The following is a 21,750-nucleotide window of genomic DNA, read 5'->3' as shown; positions in this document are numbered from 1 at the left end:
GCTAGGCACACCGCAACACGCAACATCTTATCTAATTTTTGTGACAACGATAATTTCTGTATGCACGAAACTGTGGGTGTTCCTTACAGTTGAAGTCAGAAGTTTACATACACCTTAGCCAAATACATTTGAACTTTTAATAATAGAAAACATTCCCCGTGAGTTAGGATCATTACTTTATTTTAAGAATGTACATTTCAGAATAATAGTAGACAGAATTATTTTTTTCAGCTTTTATTTCTTTCACCACATTCCAAGTGGGTCAGGAGTTTACATAAAATTGTGATATGTCCTTGTGTGATTATCATTCTGCGAAAGGCTGCGATTTAATTAAATATATAATCTGCATGTGCTGCGGGCTTCAAAATGAATGTGTGTAATAAATTCAGAAAAAATAACCATTCAATATCCACAACATACATCATGACCTCTTGTGTGTGTTTGCTTAAATATTATACCTATTGGGCACATAAAATGTCCTGGAAAATTGTGCCTTAAAAATAGTGGGAACATGGGATAATCACTATTAATAGCTACTATCCATGATTTATGTGACAGTTAATCAATATAATCATGTAGCAATACTTGTGCCATAATTTAATGCCACCAACATCCAAATCCTGATGAGAACCTCATTTTCCATGAGTATAAAAGAAGCGTGTCACGGTCATAGAAAAACACCTTACATATGTTAGGGTTGCGGGTGAAGGCAGACGCGGGGCGAGGATCTACTTGCAGCGGTTTATTGAAAAAACTTGAAAAACAGACAAAACAGGAACAAAGGAAAGATCCACAATGGGAAAATAAAACAAAAACACGGAAGACATTCAATGGGTTAACAGGCAGGATAACATTACGGCGAGCACGGATAATAATGACAAACAAGCATCTAGAAACATCAACATTCAACGATCGACAAGGGAATGGAGAACAAACAGGGTTTATATACACAGACACAGGATGATCACAAACGACAATCAGGTGTGAACAATGACAGAGTGCTGGCAGTGATAAGGGCCGGGAATTGTGGGAAGTGTAGTTTTAGACAAAGACAAGTGAAACACAGGGCAGACAACAAGGATGCAGTTAATGCACAAAAAAAGTTAGTCCATATTTCTGTTGTTCTAGTTCACTGCATACAGTCCATTTACCCTACCAACTTCTTATGAATGAGATTTATTTGTTTATATTGCTGGTACTTGACAGGGAATTAATTACATAATAGGACCTAAATTGTGAAATCTCTGCTTACACAAAAATACCAAAACATCATGGCCATGCCCATTGGCTTTGTGTGTATGACTTATCACATAGCGCTTAGAGCTAGCGCTCTTAAAATAGGGCCCGCTGGGTTCTACATGAAAGAGATTCTGCTGCTGCTCAATAAGACACAACAATCCCCTTGAAGCAGATCGAGACAGCTGAACTAAGTCATGTATCTTATTTACAAATGTATAACATACTAACTCAGAGAAAGGGCACAATACTTTATTCACTTGATACAACATGTAATGTACACAAAAGGCATTGATCCATGAACAAGTTGTGCTTTTTCAGTTGCTCTCAAGTGAAAATTTACCATTTATAGATTTGTAAAACTTCTGAAAACAAATCAGAAAAGAAAATCAAAGGCAGGAAATGTTTAGTAATAGGCTAACATTATGTTCTTTCAAGATCTAGAGGAGGTTTTGGGAGATGAGGATGAGCCTTCTTCTATAAGCTCAGCAGGACTGGCGCAGGATGACCTTCCATTGATACTACAGGACACACTCATTCCCCCTCCAGAGTGGCCTGACATTTCTGAGGAAGAGACCACTGCCCCTTTAGCAGGGTAGGAAATTTTTTTATTTTTCAGAATTTTAAATTAGTTTTTAATAAAAAATTTTGTCAAAATGCAAATCTAAAGCACCGAGTTAAAATTTAGGCTTCAAAACACACAAGCACACAAACACCACATTTGCCTTGTGAGGGCCCTAAGCAAAACTTTGTGTTAAGGCCCACATCAGTCATAAAAAAACAATTTGATTATTCATCTAAAATGGATGAATAACACAGTGCAATGTGTTGATATTAGCTAAGTTTACATTAATGACAAAGGTTTTGAAATTGTATTTGGCCATAAAGTCAAGCGTTAAAGGGATAGTTCACCCAAAAATGAAAATTCTTATAATTTACTCACCCTCATGACCAAAATTCCAAAAAGGTGTACCAAGGCTTAAAATGGGCAAGGAGGAGGCGGGAACCGGCTGAACAGTCAATTTAATGTTTAATGAAAACTTAAAAGGACATAAACATAAACACACACGGCAGCTGCATGTGGCTCTCTCTCTCCCGTACTGCCGCATCCGGCTCGGCCTTATCCCTCTCCTTGGCTGATTAACCCGATTGGGGGCCGGCCATGCACACTCACGGCCCAGCCCAGCACCGCCCTCGTCCTCGTCACAGTCAGCAATAAGCATTACATAAAATCCAGTGGTTGAATTAATGTCTTCTGAAGCGATCGAGTTGGTTTTGGGTGAGAACAGACAAAAACGTGTTGTAATCGAAGTGTAATCGAGCTTAAAATCATAATCTTGCCTAGAGACTAATGACAAGATGTACAGTGAATAGGAAGTTACATATTGGTCTGTTCTCACCCAAAACCAACTAGATCACATCAGAAAACGTTGGTTAAACCACTGGAGTCTTATGGATAACTTTTAAGATGACTGTATCTCCTTTTTGGAGTTCTGTCCACCATTCACTTGCATTGTATGGACCTACACAGCTGAGATATTTAAGCAGAGATTATGAATGGGAGAAATTGGAACACCCAACAGATGTAGAAAGGAAGTCCCACATTACAGGTAAAAGAGTTAATCTCCCTTTTAGATACATACATCACCTGTCAATCAAATCGAGAACATGCATGCGCATTAGCTATACAAGTTAGCAAATTGCATTTCAGCATTTTCTGAGGTAAAGTAGCAAATTTTATGATTCCAGGGTTGTCAGATTTTACTGCTGATTTGAGATATGTTCTTTGATCATAATCGTGACCAACCGTTTTGGAAATTTCTGTCTTTCCCCATTCAAGTAGATTGAAGCTGCTCTTACATACAGCTTCTTTACATAGAACAGGGGTTCTCTACGGGGACAGTTTTGAGGGGGCGTTTATCAGTCATAATAATCAAATCTATCATCAAGTTCCTCTTTACATTAAAATGTTTATCTAGACTTGGAGAATATCAGTTGGTTCTCAATTATACATGTTGGTAAGCATTTGTACCTCGGTTCATCTGATTTTGAAGTCTAGTGACTCATCTGAAGTATCTGGTTTAGCAGCATCAAATACACAGGTGAAGGCACAACCTTGGCTAATGCACCTGTATGGCTCTGTAAATTGATACTTCTCAATGGACAGAGTAGCGCAAGGGCTAAGTTCTTAAAGCTTGAGCTCTTAATCTCACAGCTTTTGAGAATCAGTGAGAAGATGGAAACCATCTGAATTCGGCACAGAATTCTACATCACCCCCTTGAATTTACTATAGTAACTAACTGTACTTAAGGCAGAAATAGATTGATAATAAATATGATTATATCACAACTTCAGCTCTATTAAATTTGTAATAGGCTACATTATGGGAGTTAGGGAATATAATTAATGTTTCTAACAACTTGTAAATATTTATATTAATTTTTATTTATTTTTATTTTTACATGTGTTTAGAATTTATCTATTTATAATTACAAAAATGGCATAATTTGTTTTATAGAAATCATGTTACATCTAACCATGGTAGTGAAGAGGATCCATGCTTCCATGTGTTTACTATGGACTTGTTAAAAACCCCACTGTTAAAACTTTTAAAATAAATAATTGTCAAAAAGGCAATTAAAATATATTAATAATATCACTTTTATTATTAGCATTTTCATTTTATAGGCCCCAGATATAGCCCTCCATCTGCTTGAATTGCACTGAGCAAATTAAGGAAATAGCACATATATAGAGTTTTGTGTTTTGTGTTTTTAATAAAAAAAATTTGGCACAACAAAGTCTCCGCTTTTTTAGAAAAACTTCGGTTGAATATTTACCATCAACCCACACTGTGTGAATTTGTGCATTATTTTAGATATAAGTGTTGAACTGAGTGGCAACATGTTTGAAATGCATTTGAAACATTACATCCATCAGCTGTCAACTGGCGAATGCTTCTGTGTGGAAATTAACCATTAAGTTTTCCATTTAGGATGATACTACACTTTGAAAAATGTATACACTACATGGCTGAGTGCATAGTGTATTCTGTAAGTGTGTCATTTGGAACACAGCCCAAAATGCCTTGTTGATGAGAGAGGTCTACTGAGAATTCCCAGACTGCTTCGAGCTGACAGAAAGGCTACAGTAACTCAAATAACCGCTCTGTACAATTGTAGTGAGCAGAATAGCATTTTAGAATGCACCACACATCGAAACTTGAGACGAATGGGCTACAACAGCAGATAACCACTTCAGGCAATTTATTAGGACCATAGTGTTCCTAATGCTATAAGGGTCAACCACACAATATAAACAACACTTACACAAATCATATGTTTTTATAAGGATAAAATCTACATTTAAAATGTATAAAGTGCTCGGTGGAACCGGCTTAAAGGGTTAGTTGAAAATTCTTTCATGATTTGCTTATCTCCATGTGTGCATGACTTTCCTTCTTCAGCAGAAAAAAAGATTTTTATAAGCATATTTAATCTCTGTTGTCCATACAATGCAAGTAAACGTCTTGGGTTACTAATGTAAACCCTGTACCTTGATAAAAGCGGAACGAGATGCTGCACTGATTTAGTGCTTTGGGAACGTCTTTAGGAGTGACCGGCTGTGAATATGTGTGCAACACGTCAATGAATTTGACTAGAATTTATAGCCTCTGCTGGTGACATCATTGGATGCACCTGTAGCAGGGCTATAAATAGATGCGGCACAGGTGCATCGTCAGGTATTTTGTCTGAAGAGCAGTCCTGGGGCAATGAAGTGCAGAAACTCGTTGCGCTTTTATCAGGGAACAGCGGTTAAGTAACCTGAGACGTTCCCTATCAAAAAGCTACACTTTGATGCTGCGCTGATTTAGTGCTTTGGGACCGAGAATACCCACGCCGCCGCACTGTGGGTGTCCGGACCCCTTACGGTTGTGTAGTTGTGCTCACAAGAGTGCGACAGGTCTCAGATATGAGCTTGTGATGTTGACTCAAGGACATAAGAGCCCGGAGTGGCATGAACATCCAAACTATAGAATCTTATGAATGTATTCGGAGAGGACCAGCCCATCGCATTACAAACATGTTGCAGAGGGACACCTCTAGCCAAGGCTTTAGAGGAGGCGACCCCTCTATTAGAGTGAGCCCTGAACCCTACTGGCGAAGCTTGACTGCGTGCCTCGTAGGCCAGGGCAACAGCATCCCTCACCCAATGTGACATTGTCTGCTTGGTGGCAGCCGCCCCTTGTTGTGGCCTCATGGCAAACGGATAGTTGCCCTGAGTTACGCTACTGGCTAGTGTGGTGGACATAATTCTGAAGGGCACGGACTGGATACAGTTAACTGGATCTGCATTGTGTACACTGCACCATCCTTCAAAGACACCCCATTTATTGGCATAACTTCTAGTAGAGGGAGCCTTAGCGTTCAGAATGATCTCGATGACTTCAGGTGAAAGTCCAGTGTCCCTCAGTTGGTACCCTTCGGGGGCCAAACATGAAGGTTCCACAGTTCGGGCCGGGGATGAGGTATCGTCCCCTGCGCCTGAGACAGAATCTCACTCCTGTCCGGAATCGCCCGAGGCGAGCCGCCGAGGAGAGACATTATCTCCGAGAACCATACCCTGTTCGGCCAACGCGGCGCTATCAGTAAGAGGCAGGACCATTGCTGGCGAACTCTGGCCAGGACTCCCAGGAGCAGAGAAATTGAAGGAAACGCATACAGGCGCATTCTGGGCCACGTATGTGCCATCGCGTCCAGACCCAGGGGGGCTGGGTGACTCAGAGAGAAGTAGAGGGGACATTGAGCTGTCTGTTGGGAGGCGAGGAGGTCCACTTCTGCTCAGTAAAATCTCAGTCAGATTTGTTCCACTACCTCTGGGTGGATTTTCCACTCCCCCGTTGGCATTTTCTGTCTGGACAGTAAATCTGCTCCCATTCAGGCATCCAGGGATATAAGCTGCTCTGATTAACAGGAGCTTGAACTGGGCCCAAAGGAGAATCTGCCATGCCAGTCTGTTCCGCTGGCGTGAACATAGACCTCCTTGATGGTTTATGTAAGAGACTACCGCTGTGTTGTCCACCCGCACCAAGACATGGCAGCCTCTGGAGGAAGTATTTCAGTGCCAGAAATACGGCCATCAACTCGAGACAGTTAATGTGACAATCGAGCTGACGACCCTCCCATTCCCCTTGACCTGGATGACTATTTAAGACCGCTACCCAGCCCATCAGGGAGGTGTCTGTCGTTAGCAACTTGCGACGGAAAGATGCACCTAGAGTGGGACCCAAAGGGAGGAACCGGGGTCTGAACCACATAGAAAGGGTATGTAGCGCGTGGTGCGTAACCCTTATCAGCCTAGGGGATTGGCCCTTGGATGAAATCCCCCTGGCTTTGAGCCACAACTGAAACGGTCTCATGTGCAAAAAGGCCCAAAGGGATCACTGAGGACGCAGTTGCCATGAGACCTAGTAGTCGTTGATACTGACAAACAGTGCAACCTTGGCCTAGCCTGACTTTGCTCAGGGTGTTCTGAATGGACTCAATTCGAGCGGGAGACAATTGTGCCCGCATTGTGATTGAATTCCATACGATTCCCAGATAGGTAGTTTTCTGAGTGGGAGAGAGGACGCTTTTCTTGCGTTGAGCCTCAACCCCAGAAAAACCAGATGAGCTAAGACGATATCCCTGTGCTGTAATCCCAGTTCTTGTCGTCTATGTAATTCAGAATGCGGATGCCCCGGAGTCGCAAAGGAGCCAGTGCTGCATCCATGCATTCCGTGAATGTGCGGGGTGATAAGGCTAGACCGAATGGAAGAACCCGATATTGGAAAGCTTTGCCCCCGAAAGCGAACCTCAGGAACTTCCTGTGTCGTGGCAGACTTTCTATATGAAAGTACTCATCCATGAGATCGATTGTGACCAACCAATCACGATGTTGGATTTGAGACACGACCGTTTTGATGGTTAGCATCTTGAACTTGAATGCCCTCTGAGCGATTCAAGCCTTGAAGGTCTAAAATCGGACGCAACACCCCATCCTTCTTGGGAACCAGGAAGTATCTGATGTAGTAACCTGACTCTCTCTCTGGAAGGGGAACATGTTCTATGGCCCCATTGACCAAGAGATTTTTCAGTTCTTTCCACAGTAGACATGTTTGTTCCGTTTTCATGGTAGTGGGAACCACATCGTTGAAATGCGGAGGACGGCGAACAAATTTAATTCTGTAGCCTTTTTCTACTGTTCTTAGAACACATCTCTTGCTCCTCAGCCAGATCTATGCGAGAGCCCCACGATGAAATAGTGGCCGCTGGCTCTTGGAAGTAAGCGAGACGAGTGTGAGCATTTTGACTGTGAACAGATCGCAATGCTCGCACCCGCCCCAACCCAACACAAGAGCAGCATGCTCTTCCCCCAAACACACAAAACAAAACTGGTGTGTGTCTGTTTCAGCCCTAGAGCGTAAACATGGGAACACACACTGCTTGCTTTGTTTATCAGTCATTCTTTTTCTTTGTTTTCAGAAAGATTTCTGCACACTGCCTAACAATTCTAACAGAGAAATGTAGAAAGTTCTGACAGTCAAGAAGCACAACACACACAGAATGATCTGAAGACAAAATATCTGACGATGCACCTGTGGCGCATCTATTTCTAGCCCTGCTACAGGTGCATCCAATGATGTCACCAGCAGAGGCTATAAATTCTAGTCAATTTCATTGACGTGTTGCACACATATTACATAGTACTTCTGTTTTGGAAACACTGAGCCAGACAAATAAGTCTACAAAAAACATTTCAATGTATTCTTTTTTCCCTTCATTTTAACTGGAAATGATTGAGCAACAAAGCATTAACTAGAACATGACATTTAAAGTATAGCCTATTTATTGTGGGAAAAAAATATAAATAAATAAATGCACAAAGCATTAAAACATTTTAGCAAAATTATAATAAATGTGCCATAATTTAAGAAAACAAAGAGTGAGCACTGAATTCTAATGCCTGTTCCAAAATATTTAAACCCCATTAAGAATTAGTATCAAAATCAAAACGCAGGATTCTAAAATTACACCCGCTCAATCTATGTGCATTATCCTAATATTGAATGGCTGTTTGTTCAGGAATGGTGGAGTATTTTGGGGGCGTGTGCCTCTTGCTCTCATGACTCACATAGTTTTCTATAGATAAACAGTTTCCATCATTAAGGAGCAGGACTTCATTGAGTGAACGGATGCCAGAAAATAGCATGACCCAAGCCATACAAATCAGTTTAACACACAGTTTAACTTCCTGACAAGAGAAGTCATTTTAAAGAGCAGGTAAGCACAATTAGTTAAAATCTTAATCAATATTTGTAACTTTTCTAACTCTTTCTTGTAATCAGAAACTGAATACATCTTTTACATTGGCTCTTTCATTTTTGGCAGCTTTATCATTCAATAAAAGCTTAGCCAGTCATTTTATTCCCTTGCTTTGATTAGTTAATAAAATGTGTTTGTTGCTTAAAAAGATCTAGACTCTATAGGTTTGATCTCTGGAGGTCATCCAGTTTGACTTTACTATTCACTATATTTAGTCATATATATATATATATCACTGAAGCTACAGGTCAAAAACTCCACATTGGCCACATTGAAATCTGATAATGAGAAGATCTTGGAAAGCTATGTCAAATAAATAAGATATATTTAAGATTCTGCACTATTTCTACAGTATAGGTCAGTAACTTGCTCAATGACTGAGAAGCTTTAATAGAATGATTAAACAGCAAAAATAAAAGAGTAATTGGAAAAGATTTTGCATGATTCTCTCTGTGTGTGTGTGTGTGTGTGTGTGTGTGTGTGTGTGTGTGTGTGTGTGTGTGTGTGTGTAAGTGAGCGTTTATTTGACCAAATGTCCCCATAAGGATAGTAAAACAATTGTTTTGACGTTGTGGGGACATTTTGTCAGTCCCCATGAGGAAAACAGCTTTGAAATCATACTAAATTATGTTTTTTGAAAATTAAAACATGCAGAAAGTTTTTTGTGAGGGTTAGGTTTAGGGTTAGAGTTAGTGGATTTGCCCACCATGGAGGAGCATTTTTTTTCTCTCTCTCTGAAAGTCAGGACATCAACATTTCCATTGCTCCAAATACCACTCCATCATGTGCATTGGCTTACATTTACAAGAAAGACGGATTTTGTCAAATAGGCCTATAATAAAACAGCTTGATCACAAATACAGAAAATGACAGATTTTGAGAATGAACGTGAGTGCGGGAGGTAGCCTACAGTAATAATGAACTACCACTAGCAAATATTCATTGTGGAAATAAAAAGACTTGTTGCATGAAAAATTACAAACTTCACCATTCACATTGGTGTAATCAACCAGGCAAAATTTCGAAAATTCATAAAGGCTGATAATATATCACGCTTGCAAATTCCCTATGGATGATGCACAAACATGATCTAGATTTCTATAATTGTATCCAACTGTAATTGCTGATTTGGATTAAAATGTTCCATAAATACTTACCAATATAAATTGATCAATCTTTCTATTTTATTTGTATTTATTTATTTATAAATCAGAGTAGTGTGAATCTTAACTAAAGAAGTTTACAGACATTTAAAGTAAATTTATTAAAAGTAAAATAGTAATTAAAATAACCTTGTAAAGAAAATGCAAATAATGTATTTATTTTCGTTTTGTAAGATCTGTATTTATTTAATTCAGAGAATAATGCTTTCATGTTGCTGACGTGTTTTCTCCAAGTGTTTTCTGCTTATTTATTAAAACTTTTTATACAAAACGAAAAGACAAAACATTGAAAGTGATTGAGTAGTGTGATAACTGGGCACACATGTTGCTACGGTGGGGCAAACACGGAGCAGGTTTCTTTCCAAGTGAATTAGGGTGCTAGAGAATTTCTAATCTTGTCGTCGTAATAGCAGTCACACAATACGACTACGATGCTAAATTTCAGACACTGCCTAAATTTCATCGGAGGCTGAAGATCATCGCAAAGGCTATTATTCAGCCGTCTGTGAACATGTCACACTGAACGTTGTAAGATTGCCGATTTTGCCCTGCGACGAGTGAAATCCTTAAGGATTCCCAAAATTGGTCTCAGAAGGCAGAATCGTGGACAAAATCATACAATGTGCACCTGCCTTTAGAGTCTTAAAGTCTTAGAGTCATGTAGATGATTGTAAATTGTGTATAAAAATAAAATAATTTTATAATAATTGTATTAATATACCCAGTGAGCGAGCTGAAGGTGACTGTGGCAAGGAACACAAAACTCCATAAGATGTTGATTAATGGAGAAAACGTCTAGGTTACGTATGTAACCTCCGTTCCCCGATGGAGGGAACGAGACGTTCTGTCAGAGAAGCGACACTAGGGGTCTCTCTTGAGCGCCGATATTCACCTCTGAACTATGAAAAAAGGCCAATGAGAGTTGGCAACCAGTATTTGCATGTCCCGCCCCCGGACATACGGGTATTTAAGCGGCGCAAATACGGGAGTTCATTCAGGATTTTTCTGAGGAGCCGGAAATGGTCCGGCCACAGCAGGGGCTCGGCTCAGCGACGTGGCAGGGGAGACACAACGTCTCGTTCCCTCCATCGGGGAACAGAGGTTACATACGTAACCTAGACGTTCCCCTTCTGTCGCTCTTGTGTCAGAGAAGCGACACTAGGGGTCCACTTAAAAAGAGCCAGGCGTTGAGCCGTGTACGTGATCCGCTGATACAGGAGCGAGCAGGTATTCCTACGTGCAGAACGACCAACTGTATTAGGCTGCACGTACCCTTCCCCAATGCCCCATTTAAGCCATCAGGATTCCTTATCGTTACCCTGGAGGGGGGAACAAGGTGACGGCCACCAACATGGGAACGGGCCAGCCTGGCTGGGCCTCTTTTCTCTCTATGTTTCTCGCATAGAGCAACTACAGCCGGGGCCCTTACACGCATTGAGGGAAGGGGGTCTTAGCCCTTATTAGGGCGGAGAAGACCCTGCGGAGGCCACACCTACCCGGGAGGGGAGGCAAATTTTGAGTGGCAAATACATCGCATGGCCTATACTTAGGTCTTATGCGGAAAAGTAGTGCGGTGGTATATCCAGCCTCGCAGAGGGGGGAAGCATACAGCACGGCAACCGAGGCAGCTGTAACTGCCTAAGGGAAACACGGAGTCAACTCGTGAGGGGACAGAACCGTGGTTTTACACACAGGGGGTGTCCGAACAGGAGGCCTTACCTGTGGGGCACCTATACCAGTACAGGGTAGCTTGCGGTACCCGCAGTGGTTTGGGTCGGCGAGTTCCTCCGCAGAACTGCGACCCACGAGGGCTAGGGAGGAGTCAACCAGTGTCCCAAACCTGGGATCTCCTGGGAAAGAAGGCGCACTGTTTCCCCTGGTTAGGGGGAAGGGCACTGGGTGCAAGCGATTCACCTGGTCAGATCGTGGACGTGCCACCGAGTTCTACGGGCTCGGTACCTGAGAGAACACGGGACGATACTGACTCAACTCGGAGATTGTAGAATCTCGCAAAAGTGTTAGGTGTTGCCCAGCCCGCTGCTCTACAAATGTCTGCTAGGGCAGTGCCCCTAGCCAGTGCCCACGAGGACGTAACACTCCTGGTGGAGTGGGCTCGGACCCGCAAAGGGGGGGCACGGCCTGGGTGTGATAAGCCAGGGAAATGGCGTCGACAACCCAGTGGGCGAGTCTCTGCTTGGAGACAGCATTCCCTTTCTGCTGTCCCCCAAAGCAGACGAAGAGCTGCTCAGAGCGTCTGGTGCTCTGTGTGCGGTCCAAGTAAATACGTAAGGCACGTACTGGACACAGCAGTGAAAGGGCTGGGTCTGCCTCCTCCTGGGGCAGCGCTTGCAGGTTCACCACCTGATCCCTGAAGGGTGTTGTAGGAACCTTGGGCACGTAGCCCGGTTGCAGTCTTAGGATCATGAAAGTGTCCTCCGGACCGAACTTCAGGCAAGCGTCGCTAACAGAGAACGTATGCAGGTCCCCGACCCTCTTGATGGAAGCGAGCGCGATCAGCAGGGCGGTCTTGAGAGAGAGGGCCCTGAGTCCAACTGAGTCAAGCGGCTCGAAGGGGGGTCTCCGGAGTCCCATAAGGACGACCGAGAGATCCCAAGAGGGAAACAGGTTAGTCCGGGAGGGAGTCATCCTCCGGGCACCTTTTAGGAACCTGACGATTAAGTCGTGCTTACCAAGAGACTTGCCATCTACCGTGTTGTGGTGGGCCGCGATAGCGGCAACATACACCTTGAGGGTGGAGGGGGACAGCCTCCTCTCCAGCCTCTCCTGAAAAAACACGAGCACTGACCTAACTGCGCACTTCTGCGTGTCTTCGGCTCGGGAAGAACACCAGTCCGCAAACAGATGGCACTTCAGGGTGTAAAGATGCCTGGTCGAAGGGGCTCTGGCTTGGTTAATAGTGTCTATGACGGCTGAAGGTAGGCCGGCTAGATCCTCCGCGTCCCGTCCAGGGACCAGACATGGAGATTCCAGAGGTCTGGATGCGGATGCCAGAGCGTGCCCCGTCCCTGAGAAAGAAGGTCCTTCCTCAGAGGAATTCACCAGGGAGGGGCTGTCATGAGGAGTGTGAGATCCGAAAACCACGTCCGGTTGGGCCAGTAGGGGGCCACCAGAGTGACTTGCTCCTTGTCCTCCCTGACCTTGCATAGCACCTGTGCAAGAAGGCTCACTGGGGGAAAGCGTACTTGCGCAGCCCCACGGGCCAGCTGTGCGCCAGAGCATCTGTCCCAAGGGGAGCCTCTGTGAGGGCATACCAGAGCGGACAGTGGGAGATTTCCTGGGAGGCAAACAGGTCTACCTGGGCCTTGCCGAACCTGTCCCAAATCAGCTGGACCGATTGGGGGTGGAGCATCCACTCTCCGCCGGGCAAGTTTTGTCTTGACAGGTTGCCGGGGATGTGAGTGGCGCGCAGTGACTCCAGTCGCTGCTGACTCCAAAGGAGGAGACGACGGGCGAGCTGTGACATGTGGAGGGAGCGTACTCCGCCTTGGCTGTTTATTTAGGCCACCACCGTGGTGCTGTCCGTCCTGACTAGGACGTGCTTGCCACGAATCAACAGAAGAAATTTCTTCAGGGCAAGAAAAACGGCCAGCAGCTCTAGGCAGTTGATGTGCCAGCGCAGTGGGCCTCGGTTCCACCGGCCTGCGGCTGCGCGCCCGTTGCACACGGTGCCCCAACCCAATTTGGAGGCGTCGTTTGTAACCAGAACACGACGGGACACCTGCTGCAAGGGTACTCCTGCCCGTAGAAAGCAGAGGTCTGTCCAGGGTTTGAAGGTTTGGCGGCAGGCAGGGGTAACTTCCACGCCGTGCGTGCCGTGGCGCCATACTCGTCTCGGGACTCGAGACTGGAGCCAATGCTGAAGTGGTCTCATATGCATCAACCCCAGTGGCGCGGCCGCCGCGGAGGATGCCATATGCCCCAGGAGCCGTTGGAAACGTTTCAAAGGGACCACGGTGCCTGGTTCGAAAGAAGTGAGGCATTCCAGCACTGACTGAGCACGCTCGTTGGAGAGACGTGCTGTCATTGAGACTGAGTCTAACTCCAAACCGAGAAAAGAGATGCTCTGGACCGGGGTGAGCTTGCTCTTTTCCCAGTTGTCCTGAAACCCTAAATGGCCGAGGTGCTCGAGCACCTGGTCTCTGTGTGCGCATAGTAATTCCTGCGAGGAGGCCAAAATGAGCCAATCGTCGAGGTAATTGAGTATGCGTATGCCCGCTCCTCATAGCGGGGCAAGAGCCGCCTCTGCGACCTTCGTGAAGACGCGAGGGGACAGAGAGATGCTGAAGGGGAGCACCTTGTACTGATACGCCTGGCCGTCGAACGGGAACCGTAGAAAGGGTCGATGTCGAGGGCGAATTGAGACGTGGAAGTACGCGTCCTTCAGGTCTACCGCTGCGAACCAATCTAGATGCCGGACGCCAGATAAAATTTTTTCTGGGTAAGCATTTTGAACGGGAGTTTGGACAAGGTCCGATTGAAAACTCGCAGGTCCAAGATCGGTCATATGCCGCCGCCTTTCTTGGGTACAACGAAGTAAGGGCTGTAGAAGCCCTTCTTCGTTTCGGTCGGAGGGACAGGCTCTATCGCGTCCTTGATTAGAAGGGAGGCGATTTCCTCGCACAGGGAGTGGGCATGTTCGCCGTGCACTGCGGAGGAACGAACGGCCACGAAGGGGGGCGGAGACGTGGCAAACTGAATTGCGTAACCGAGTCGGATGGTCCGGTGCAGCCACCGTGACGGGTTGGGCAATGAAAGCCACGCCTCTAAGCTCCGTGCTAGGGGCACCAAGGGGACGAATATTTTGGACGTACCCGGCGGGGCTTCGCAGCGGTGCGGAACAGGTAACGCGGCGTCGGGAGGCGATGTGGCGTCCCGAGGCTCTGGTGCTGAGAATAAACTCAAAGCACTTACCTTGTTCCGCGCACCCGGCAGGGGGCGGGTTCATGACTGAGGAGGAGGTCTGATGCTGGCGTCCTCTGGACTCGTCTGAACCGGCCGGCCGGGGAACAGTCGTGGGGCTGAGGGCGGAAGCACCGCATCCTGGGCGCCGAGACTGTTGAGGCCTGAAAGCACAGTGCCGTGAGAAATCTGTGAGATTCTCTTTTATTGAGAATTTGGGTGCCGCAGCCCCTGTCAGGGGGTGCGGCAAATGAAAAAACAAAAGATTCTCCTCCCGGCCCTCCACCGGGGGACAGAGTGGTCTTACCACCTCCGGAGCTAACTTCTTGTCCTCTGGGTCCGCTGTCTCAGGGACGCTTGGGAGCTTTCCGGGTCCTCGAAGGGGTCCGTGAGGCAGGGGTGTACGCTTCCTGCGGTTTGCTCGACACCAGGGCTGAGAGCTGGGCCCAGGTTGGGGCGGAGCAGAAGGTCTTCTGGCCGCGGGAGGACGCCCTCGGCGAGCAGGTGGGGCCTGGGCCATGGCGGCAAGCTTGCGCCGTGGCATGATGTGCGAAATGGCCTCCGTCTGCTTCTTCACCAGGGAGAACTGCTGGGCAAAGTCCTCAACGGTGTCGCCGAAGAGGCCGAACTGGGAGACAGGGGCATCGAGGAAGCGAGTCTTGTCAGCTTCACGCATCTCAACCAAGTCCAGCCATTGCTGACGTTCCTGGACCACCAGAGTGGCCATCGCCTGCCCGAGTGCCTGCGCTGTGACCTTCGTCGCTCTCAGGGCGAGGTCGGTCACTGAGCGCAGTTTCTGCAGCGTGTCGGGATCAGGGCCACCCCCGTGCATGTTGCAAAGTGCCTTGGCTTGGTGGACCTGCAGGAGAGCCATGTTATGCAGGGCGGAAGCGGCGCGTCCGGTAGCGCTGTAGGCCTTCGCGGTGAGCGAGGATGTTGCTCTACAGGACAGGGAAGGGAGTACAGTGCGGCCCCGCCAGGTGGTAGTGCTTCTGGGACATAAGTGGAGCGCAACAGCTCTATCCACCTGGGGGATCTCCGTGTACCCGTGGCGCGCTCCGCCGTCGAGGGTGGCGAGGGCGGATGAGCAGGTGGCGGTGCGACGAGTGGAGAGGGGTGCTCGCCACGAAGACGTCAGCTCATCATGCACCATCGGGAAGAAAGGAACCGGGGGGGAGAGGCTGTGAGCGCCGCCCAACGCCCAAGAACCAATCGTCCAGCCGTGATGTCTGTGGGGAGGATGGAGGGTTCCAATCCAGACCCACGCTGTTGGCTGCCCGGGAAAGCATATCGGACATCTGTGCGTCGGCCTCCTCCTGAGCGTGCAAGCCCGAAGGCGGCAGCCCAGAGAAGCCCTCAGCTTCAGAGCCCACGCCCTCCGATGTCGCGGCGAACTCATCTGCTTCCATCGCAAGAGGGTAGGCAGACTGGCTGTGAGGCGAGTCGCCGCCACCTCGAGCGGGGACGGGAGTCAACGAGCGTGCCGGGCGCTGGTGGTCCGAGGGGCGTACCCGGCGGAGCTGCACCCGCTGCCATCCCCGAATCGCCTCCATCGCCAGCCGCATCGTCCTCAATCCCATGGGAAGAAGGAGCGACGCGGGGGGCGGCTGGAGTGGCCTGCTTACGGTTGTAAGCAAGCCGCGACCACAACGTTGTCATGGTCATGTTCTTGCAATCAGAACATGAACCATCCACAAACGCAGCCTCAGTGTGATCGCTGCCCAGACACACGAGACAATGCCTGTGGCCATCGGAAGTGGAGAGTACTCTACCGCATCCAGGAACAACACAGGGGCGGAAAGTCATCTTTATAAAGACGCGTCCTTAAAAGGACGTTCAACGCCGCTGTTTTTGCTCTTTTAGAGGAAATTACTCTTTTAAATAAAATCACTCTTTTATGAATGAAAGAACTCGTGAGAGATCTTTCTTATCATCTGCAACTGTCGATGCGCTCAGGGGCAGGAAGTGCACAGCCGTGCAAACAGGAGAAAGCCGCTGTTGTGCGCCGTAGAATCCAACAGCATGCAGCAGAGGATAGCAGGAACTCGGTGTGTAAAACGCAGCAGTCTGCAAACACGACCATCGGCTCCGAAGAAATTTTCTGAATGAACTCCCGTATTTGCTCCGCTTAAATACCCGTATGTCCGGGGGCGGGACATGCAAATACTGGTTGCCAACTCTAATTGGCCTTTTTTCATAGTTCAGAGGTGAATATCGGCGCTCAAGAGAGACCCCTAGTGTCGCTTCTCTGACACAACGTGGAGAGAGCGACAGAAGGGGAAATAACATTGGGAGAAACCAGACTTACTGTGGGGGCCAGTTCCCCTCTGGCTAACATCATGAATATAATCCCAACATTACTTATGTATAGTGCAAGTCATGGTTTAAAATGATTATACTAAGTAAGTGTTAAGGGTCAGTGTTTAAACATAGATTTAGTTTGAACTGTAAGATTAATGATCAATGTCTTTGAAGTCCATCCTGGATTAACTGCAGAAGTTCACATAGATGCAGTTGTCCTTTGTTTGTTGGCTAGAATGCTATGGTTGGCAAGTTATTGGAAGTCTATGTATTCTATACCATCATTAGTGCAATGTGATGAAGGCAGAGATTGGTGAGGTACATCGTAGTTCAACAGGCAGGTCATTTTGGTGAGGTCTATCCTAAGTCCAAGGTTCAGGCAGTGGCATATGAAGTATTATGTCTTATGGTTGGATTTGGCTTCAGTTCATCCTCTGAAGTCCATCATAATAGACTGAAGTGAAGTTTGGCTGGCACCAGCTGCATTTAGTCATCATCACACAGAGACACGTAGCAGTGGAGTCCAACACCAAGCAGGAATTAAGCTGGATCTGGCCGGCTCTTGTGAGACAGGGAAACAAATAGAATAATATTAGCGTAGATTCCATTAAATTTTTTGCAGATTTATAGATAATGATGAATGTTTCTGGTTCCGGCAGATCTAACTAAAGCAGACTAATTGTGGGTTGGAGGATAAATTAGGTGTATGCTTGGCTAAATAGATGAGTCTTTAGTCTAGACTTAACTGAGTGAGTGTGTCTGCATCCCGAACAGTGTTAGGGAGAATATTCCATAGTTTAGGAGCAAAATATGAAAAGGATCTACCTCCTTTTGTGGATTTTGATATTCTAGGAATTAACAGGCCAGAATGTGATGGTAATGAATGTGATGGAATATAGCATGGTAGAAGGTCACTTAAGTACTACGGAGCTAGACAATTCAAAGCTTTGTAAAGAGTTAACCAAATTTTAAAATTAATATGAAATTAAATAGGTAGCCAAAGTAACGATGATAAAATAGGGCTAATATGATAATATGTCTTGGTTCTAGTCAGCAATCCGACTGCTGCATTTTGAACCAATTTTATTTTATTTATTGATCTTGCAGGACATCCTCCCAGTAATGCATTTCAATATTTTAGCCTTGAGGTCATGAATGCATGAATAATGTTTTTGGCATCAGCAACAGAGAGCATGTGTTGTAACAGCAATATTTCTGAGGTGGAAGAATGCTGTTCTGCAAACAAGGAAAATTAGATTTTCAAAGGACAGATTGGTATAAAAAAATAACACCTAAGTTCTTCGCTGTAGAAGACGTATCTATACATCCATCGAGAGTTAAATTATATTTTGGTTGCTTATTTTTAGAGGTTTTTGTTCCAGTAATTAGTACCTCTGTTGTCGTAATTGAGTAGAAGGAAATTTCTGGCCATCTTTTAATTCATTTATACACTCTGCTAATTTGGAGAATTGTGAAAATTGTGAAGTTTCGAAGAAATATAAAGTTGGGTATTGTCGGCATAACAGTGGAAACTTATTCGACGATTCATGATTATATCTCCTGGGGAAGCATATATAAGGAGAAAACTGTGGCCCAAAACTGATCCCTGTGGCACTCAATGTTTGATTTGACAATTCCTCGTTTGTACAGACAAAGTGGTAGCGGCCTGCTAAATAGGACCTAAACCATGCTAATGCAACTCCACAAATGCCAACATTTCAAGAGAATGTTGTGATCTATGCTAACGAAGGCAGCACAACGATCTAAAAGCACTAGAAGTGAAATGCAGCCTGTGGCAGGGCAGAGGGCGGGGCCGGGTCGTGATTCTACGCACCCGGTCCCGTATTAGGCTAATCAAGCCTCTGAGGTTTAAAGGTCGACTGCAAAGTTTCGTGCGGGAGAGAGAGGAGAGAGAGATGAAAAAAAAAAACTCTTACTCCGATTACGCCAGTTCTCCGATACGCCGCAGCTTATTCCTCGGCCACTCCTCCACCCTCTATCGGACGACAGCCGCGCCTCTCCGGGCGGATCCGAGGCAGTCCTCCAGCCCCTGGCGGACGGAACACCCCGCCGCGTTCTCTGGGAACAGAAGGGGTCTCCCCCGCCCCTGCCAGCGGTTCTCTCGCTCCAGGCGGTCGGCAGTGAGCCCCTCCCCGCTCGCGGTCGGCGGTCTTAAACCCTGCAGCGTTTCATCGGCCGGTAGGCGACTCCTCCGCCCCTGGCAGCGACCCTGACCTCTCCAGGCGGTCGGCTAGGAGCCCCTTCTCCCCTCGCGGTCGGCAGCCATCGTCCTCGTTCAGGCGGCTGGGCTCCTCGTCCCCCGGCAGATGGCCGCGGCTGCTCCGTTGGGGTGGACGGTAGTGGCGAGAACTCTACTACAGCGTATCCCTCCTCCTTCCCGGGTTTCGGCACCAGTGTAAAGGGATCAATGGAAAGGAGGAGGCGAGAACCGGCTTTTCAATATAAATAATAGTTTCATGAGAAACTTAAAAGACACAAACACACACATGACGGACATGTCCACTAACGATCTCTCTCTCCCGCACGAAACTCTGCAGTCGACCTTTAAACCTCAGAGGCTTGATTAGCCTAATACGGGACCGGGTGCGTAGAATCACGACCCGGCCCTGCCTTCCGCCCTGCCACACAGCCGTGATCAGATTATAAGTGAAAGTCATTTGTAACTCTGATAAGTGCAGTCTCTGTACTGTGATGAGGCCTAAATCCTGACTGAAATTGTTCATATATACGATTTCTCTATAAAAATGAACATAGTTGTGAGGACACTACCTTTTCTATTATTTTTGACATAAACTGAAGATTTTAAATCTGTATATAATTAGCCAGTTCTCCAGGATCAAGTTGTGGCTTCTTTATAAGCGGTTTGATAACTGCCAATTTAAAGTTTCTTGTGACATGTCCTTAGGCGAGCGAGGAGGTAATAATGTTAAGAAAAGGCTCTGAGATTAAAGGTAATACCACTTTTAAGATCTTAGTTGGTTTTGGATCTAACATAAATGTTTTGGCTTTTAATGTTTTGATAAGTTTTGTTAGTTTTTATGACAGAGAAGAATTGAAGCTGCTCTTGAGGAAAATTATGAGACACTGTTTTCTAAGGTACTTTGACAGACAGTTGCATAATTCCAATTTTATTTATGATGATTTCTGATGATTTTTATGAAGTCATTACTACTGTGTTGTGATAGAATATCTGGTTCAGTAGAGGCTTTATTCCAAACCAATTTAGGCACAGTACTGAATAAACACCTAGGTTGTTGTGGTTATTTTCCATGAGTTTGCACAAATATGCTGACCTGGCAGCGTTTAGTCCCTTTCTTTTACAGATACTATTCTTCCATGCACCGCAAAATACCTCTAATTTTGCATTCTTCCACGTTTGCTCCATTTTCAAAGCTGCTCCAGTTTCATGCTCTTGAGAGCATGGGTATGATCATTGTACCATGGTGCGGGACTTTTTTCTTTACTTTTCTTTAATCGAAGGGAAGCAACACTAAGAGTGCTAGAGAAGACTTTATTTATATATTTTCTGTTATTACATAAAGTTATTCTAGACTTATTGTCTTACTGAGTATATGAGATAAATCTGGAAGCTTATTAGTGGTCGTTATCTTTAGTGGTCGAAGAATAGTTCTACCTGAACGATAGCGTGGTGTTGGTTGAGGAAAATTAGCTGATCACAGCATACAAGAAACAAGTTAATGATCTGAGATGTCATCGCTGTGCTGCAAAATTTCTATAGGATCAACATCAACTCTATATGACAGAATAAAATCTAGTGCATGATTATTGCAATGGGTTGGTCCTAACACATTTTGTCTGACTCCAAGAGATTTGAAAATATCGATAAATGCTAATACCAATGTGTCATTTTAAGTCACCAACAATTAAAGCTCTATCACAGTAACTACTATATCTGGTAGAAATTTTGCGAATTCACCAAGGAAAGCCACCACCATTGTGTCCTTGAGCAAGGCACTTAACTCCAGGTTGGTCCGGGGGGATTGTCCCTGTAATAAGGGCTCTGTAAGTCGCTTTGGATAAAAGTGTCTGCCAAATGCATAAATGTAAATGTAAATAACCTGGGGAAGTAGATTCATTTAAACTAACATATTCATTCGGTTTAAGCCAGGTTTCAATTAAACAGATTGTATCCAAATTATGATCTGTAATAATTTAATTCACAGTTAGTGCTTTGGTTGAAAGAGATCTAATGATTAGTAGCCCTACCTTTATATGATGTTTATCTTCCATTTTTATTTGTTATTTTCAAGTTTTACCTTTTTTTTATAAATGATTTAGTGAGGGGTTTGTGTTCTGGGTTCAGATACAGTCTCTATGTGATCTAGGTGATACAGTCTCTGTATGTTGTAGTTTATGTGACCTGTGTGATGTCTCAAGGCAGCTAGCAGACATTTGGATTAGCCAGTTTGTCTGGTTCCTGACCTGGGCCAGGACACCGTTAGTGGCGACATGAATACAAGTTTTAGAAAATCTACGTTTAGCATTAACCAGCACTTGTAAATTTGATCTCGTAATGCATTTAACAATAGTGGCGTGAGTCTCTATTTAACGTTCCTTACAGTAGAATCTCCTATAACAAGGGCGCTTTTGACATGATTCTCAATGGGTGCATCACTGAGTGGGGAGAATCAATTGGAAACCCTAACAGGAACAGGAGAGTGGTGTCGCTTTGCTGAGCGAGTATACCACCGAGATATCACACCTACGCCCTGCTATAGGGGCT

The 21,750-nt window shown here is 45.6% G+C and overlaps 1 protein-coding gene across 4 annotated transcripts in view; it reads left to right on the top strand.

The window, feature by feature from the left end:
- Nucleotides 1-21,750, top strand: part of LOC127659488 (myotilin-like) — a 67,346-nt gene that overhangs the window by 13,551 nt on the left and 32,045 nt on the right. For all 4 annotated transcript variants that reach the window (XM_052149339.1, XM_052149337.1, XM_052149338.1 and 1 more), the window contains one exon: nucleotides 1,675-1,831. In XM_052149339.1, the coding sequence (XP_052005299.1) occupies nucleotides 1,675-1,831 (157 nt within the window). The remainder of the gene's footprint in view (nucleotides 1-1,674; nucleotides 1,832-21,750) is intronic.

Source organism: Xyrauchen texanus, chromosome 19, assembly GCF_025860055.1.
Source record: "Xyrauchen texanus isolate HMW12.3.18 chromosome 19, RBS_HiC_50CHRs, whole genome shotgun sequence".
NCBI classification, from domain to species: domain Eukaryota; kingdom Metazoa; phylum Chordata; class Actinopteri; order Cypriniformes; family Catostomidae; genus Xyrauchen; species Xyrauchen texanus.
This window is presented reverse-complemented; position numbering and strand designations above follow the sequence as displayed.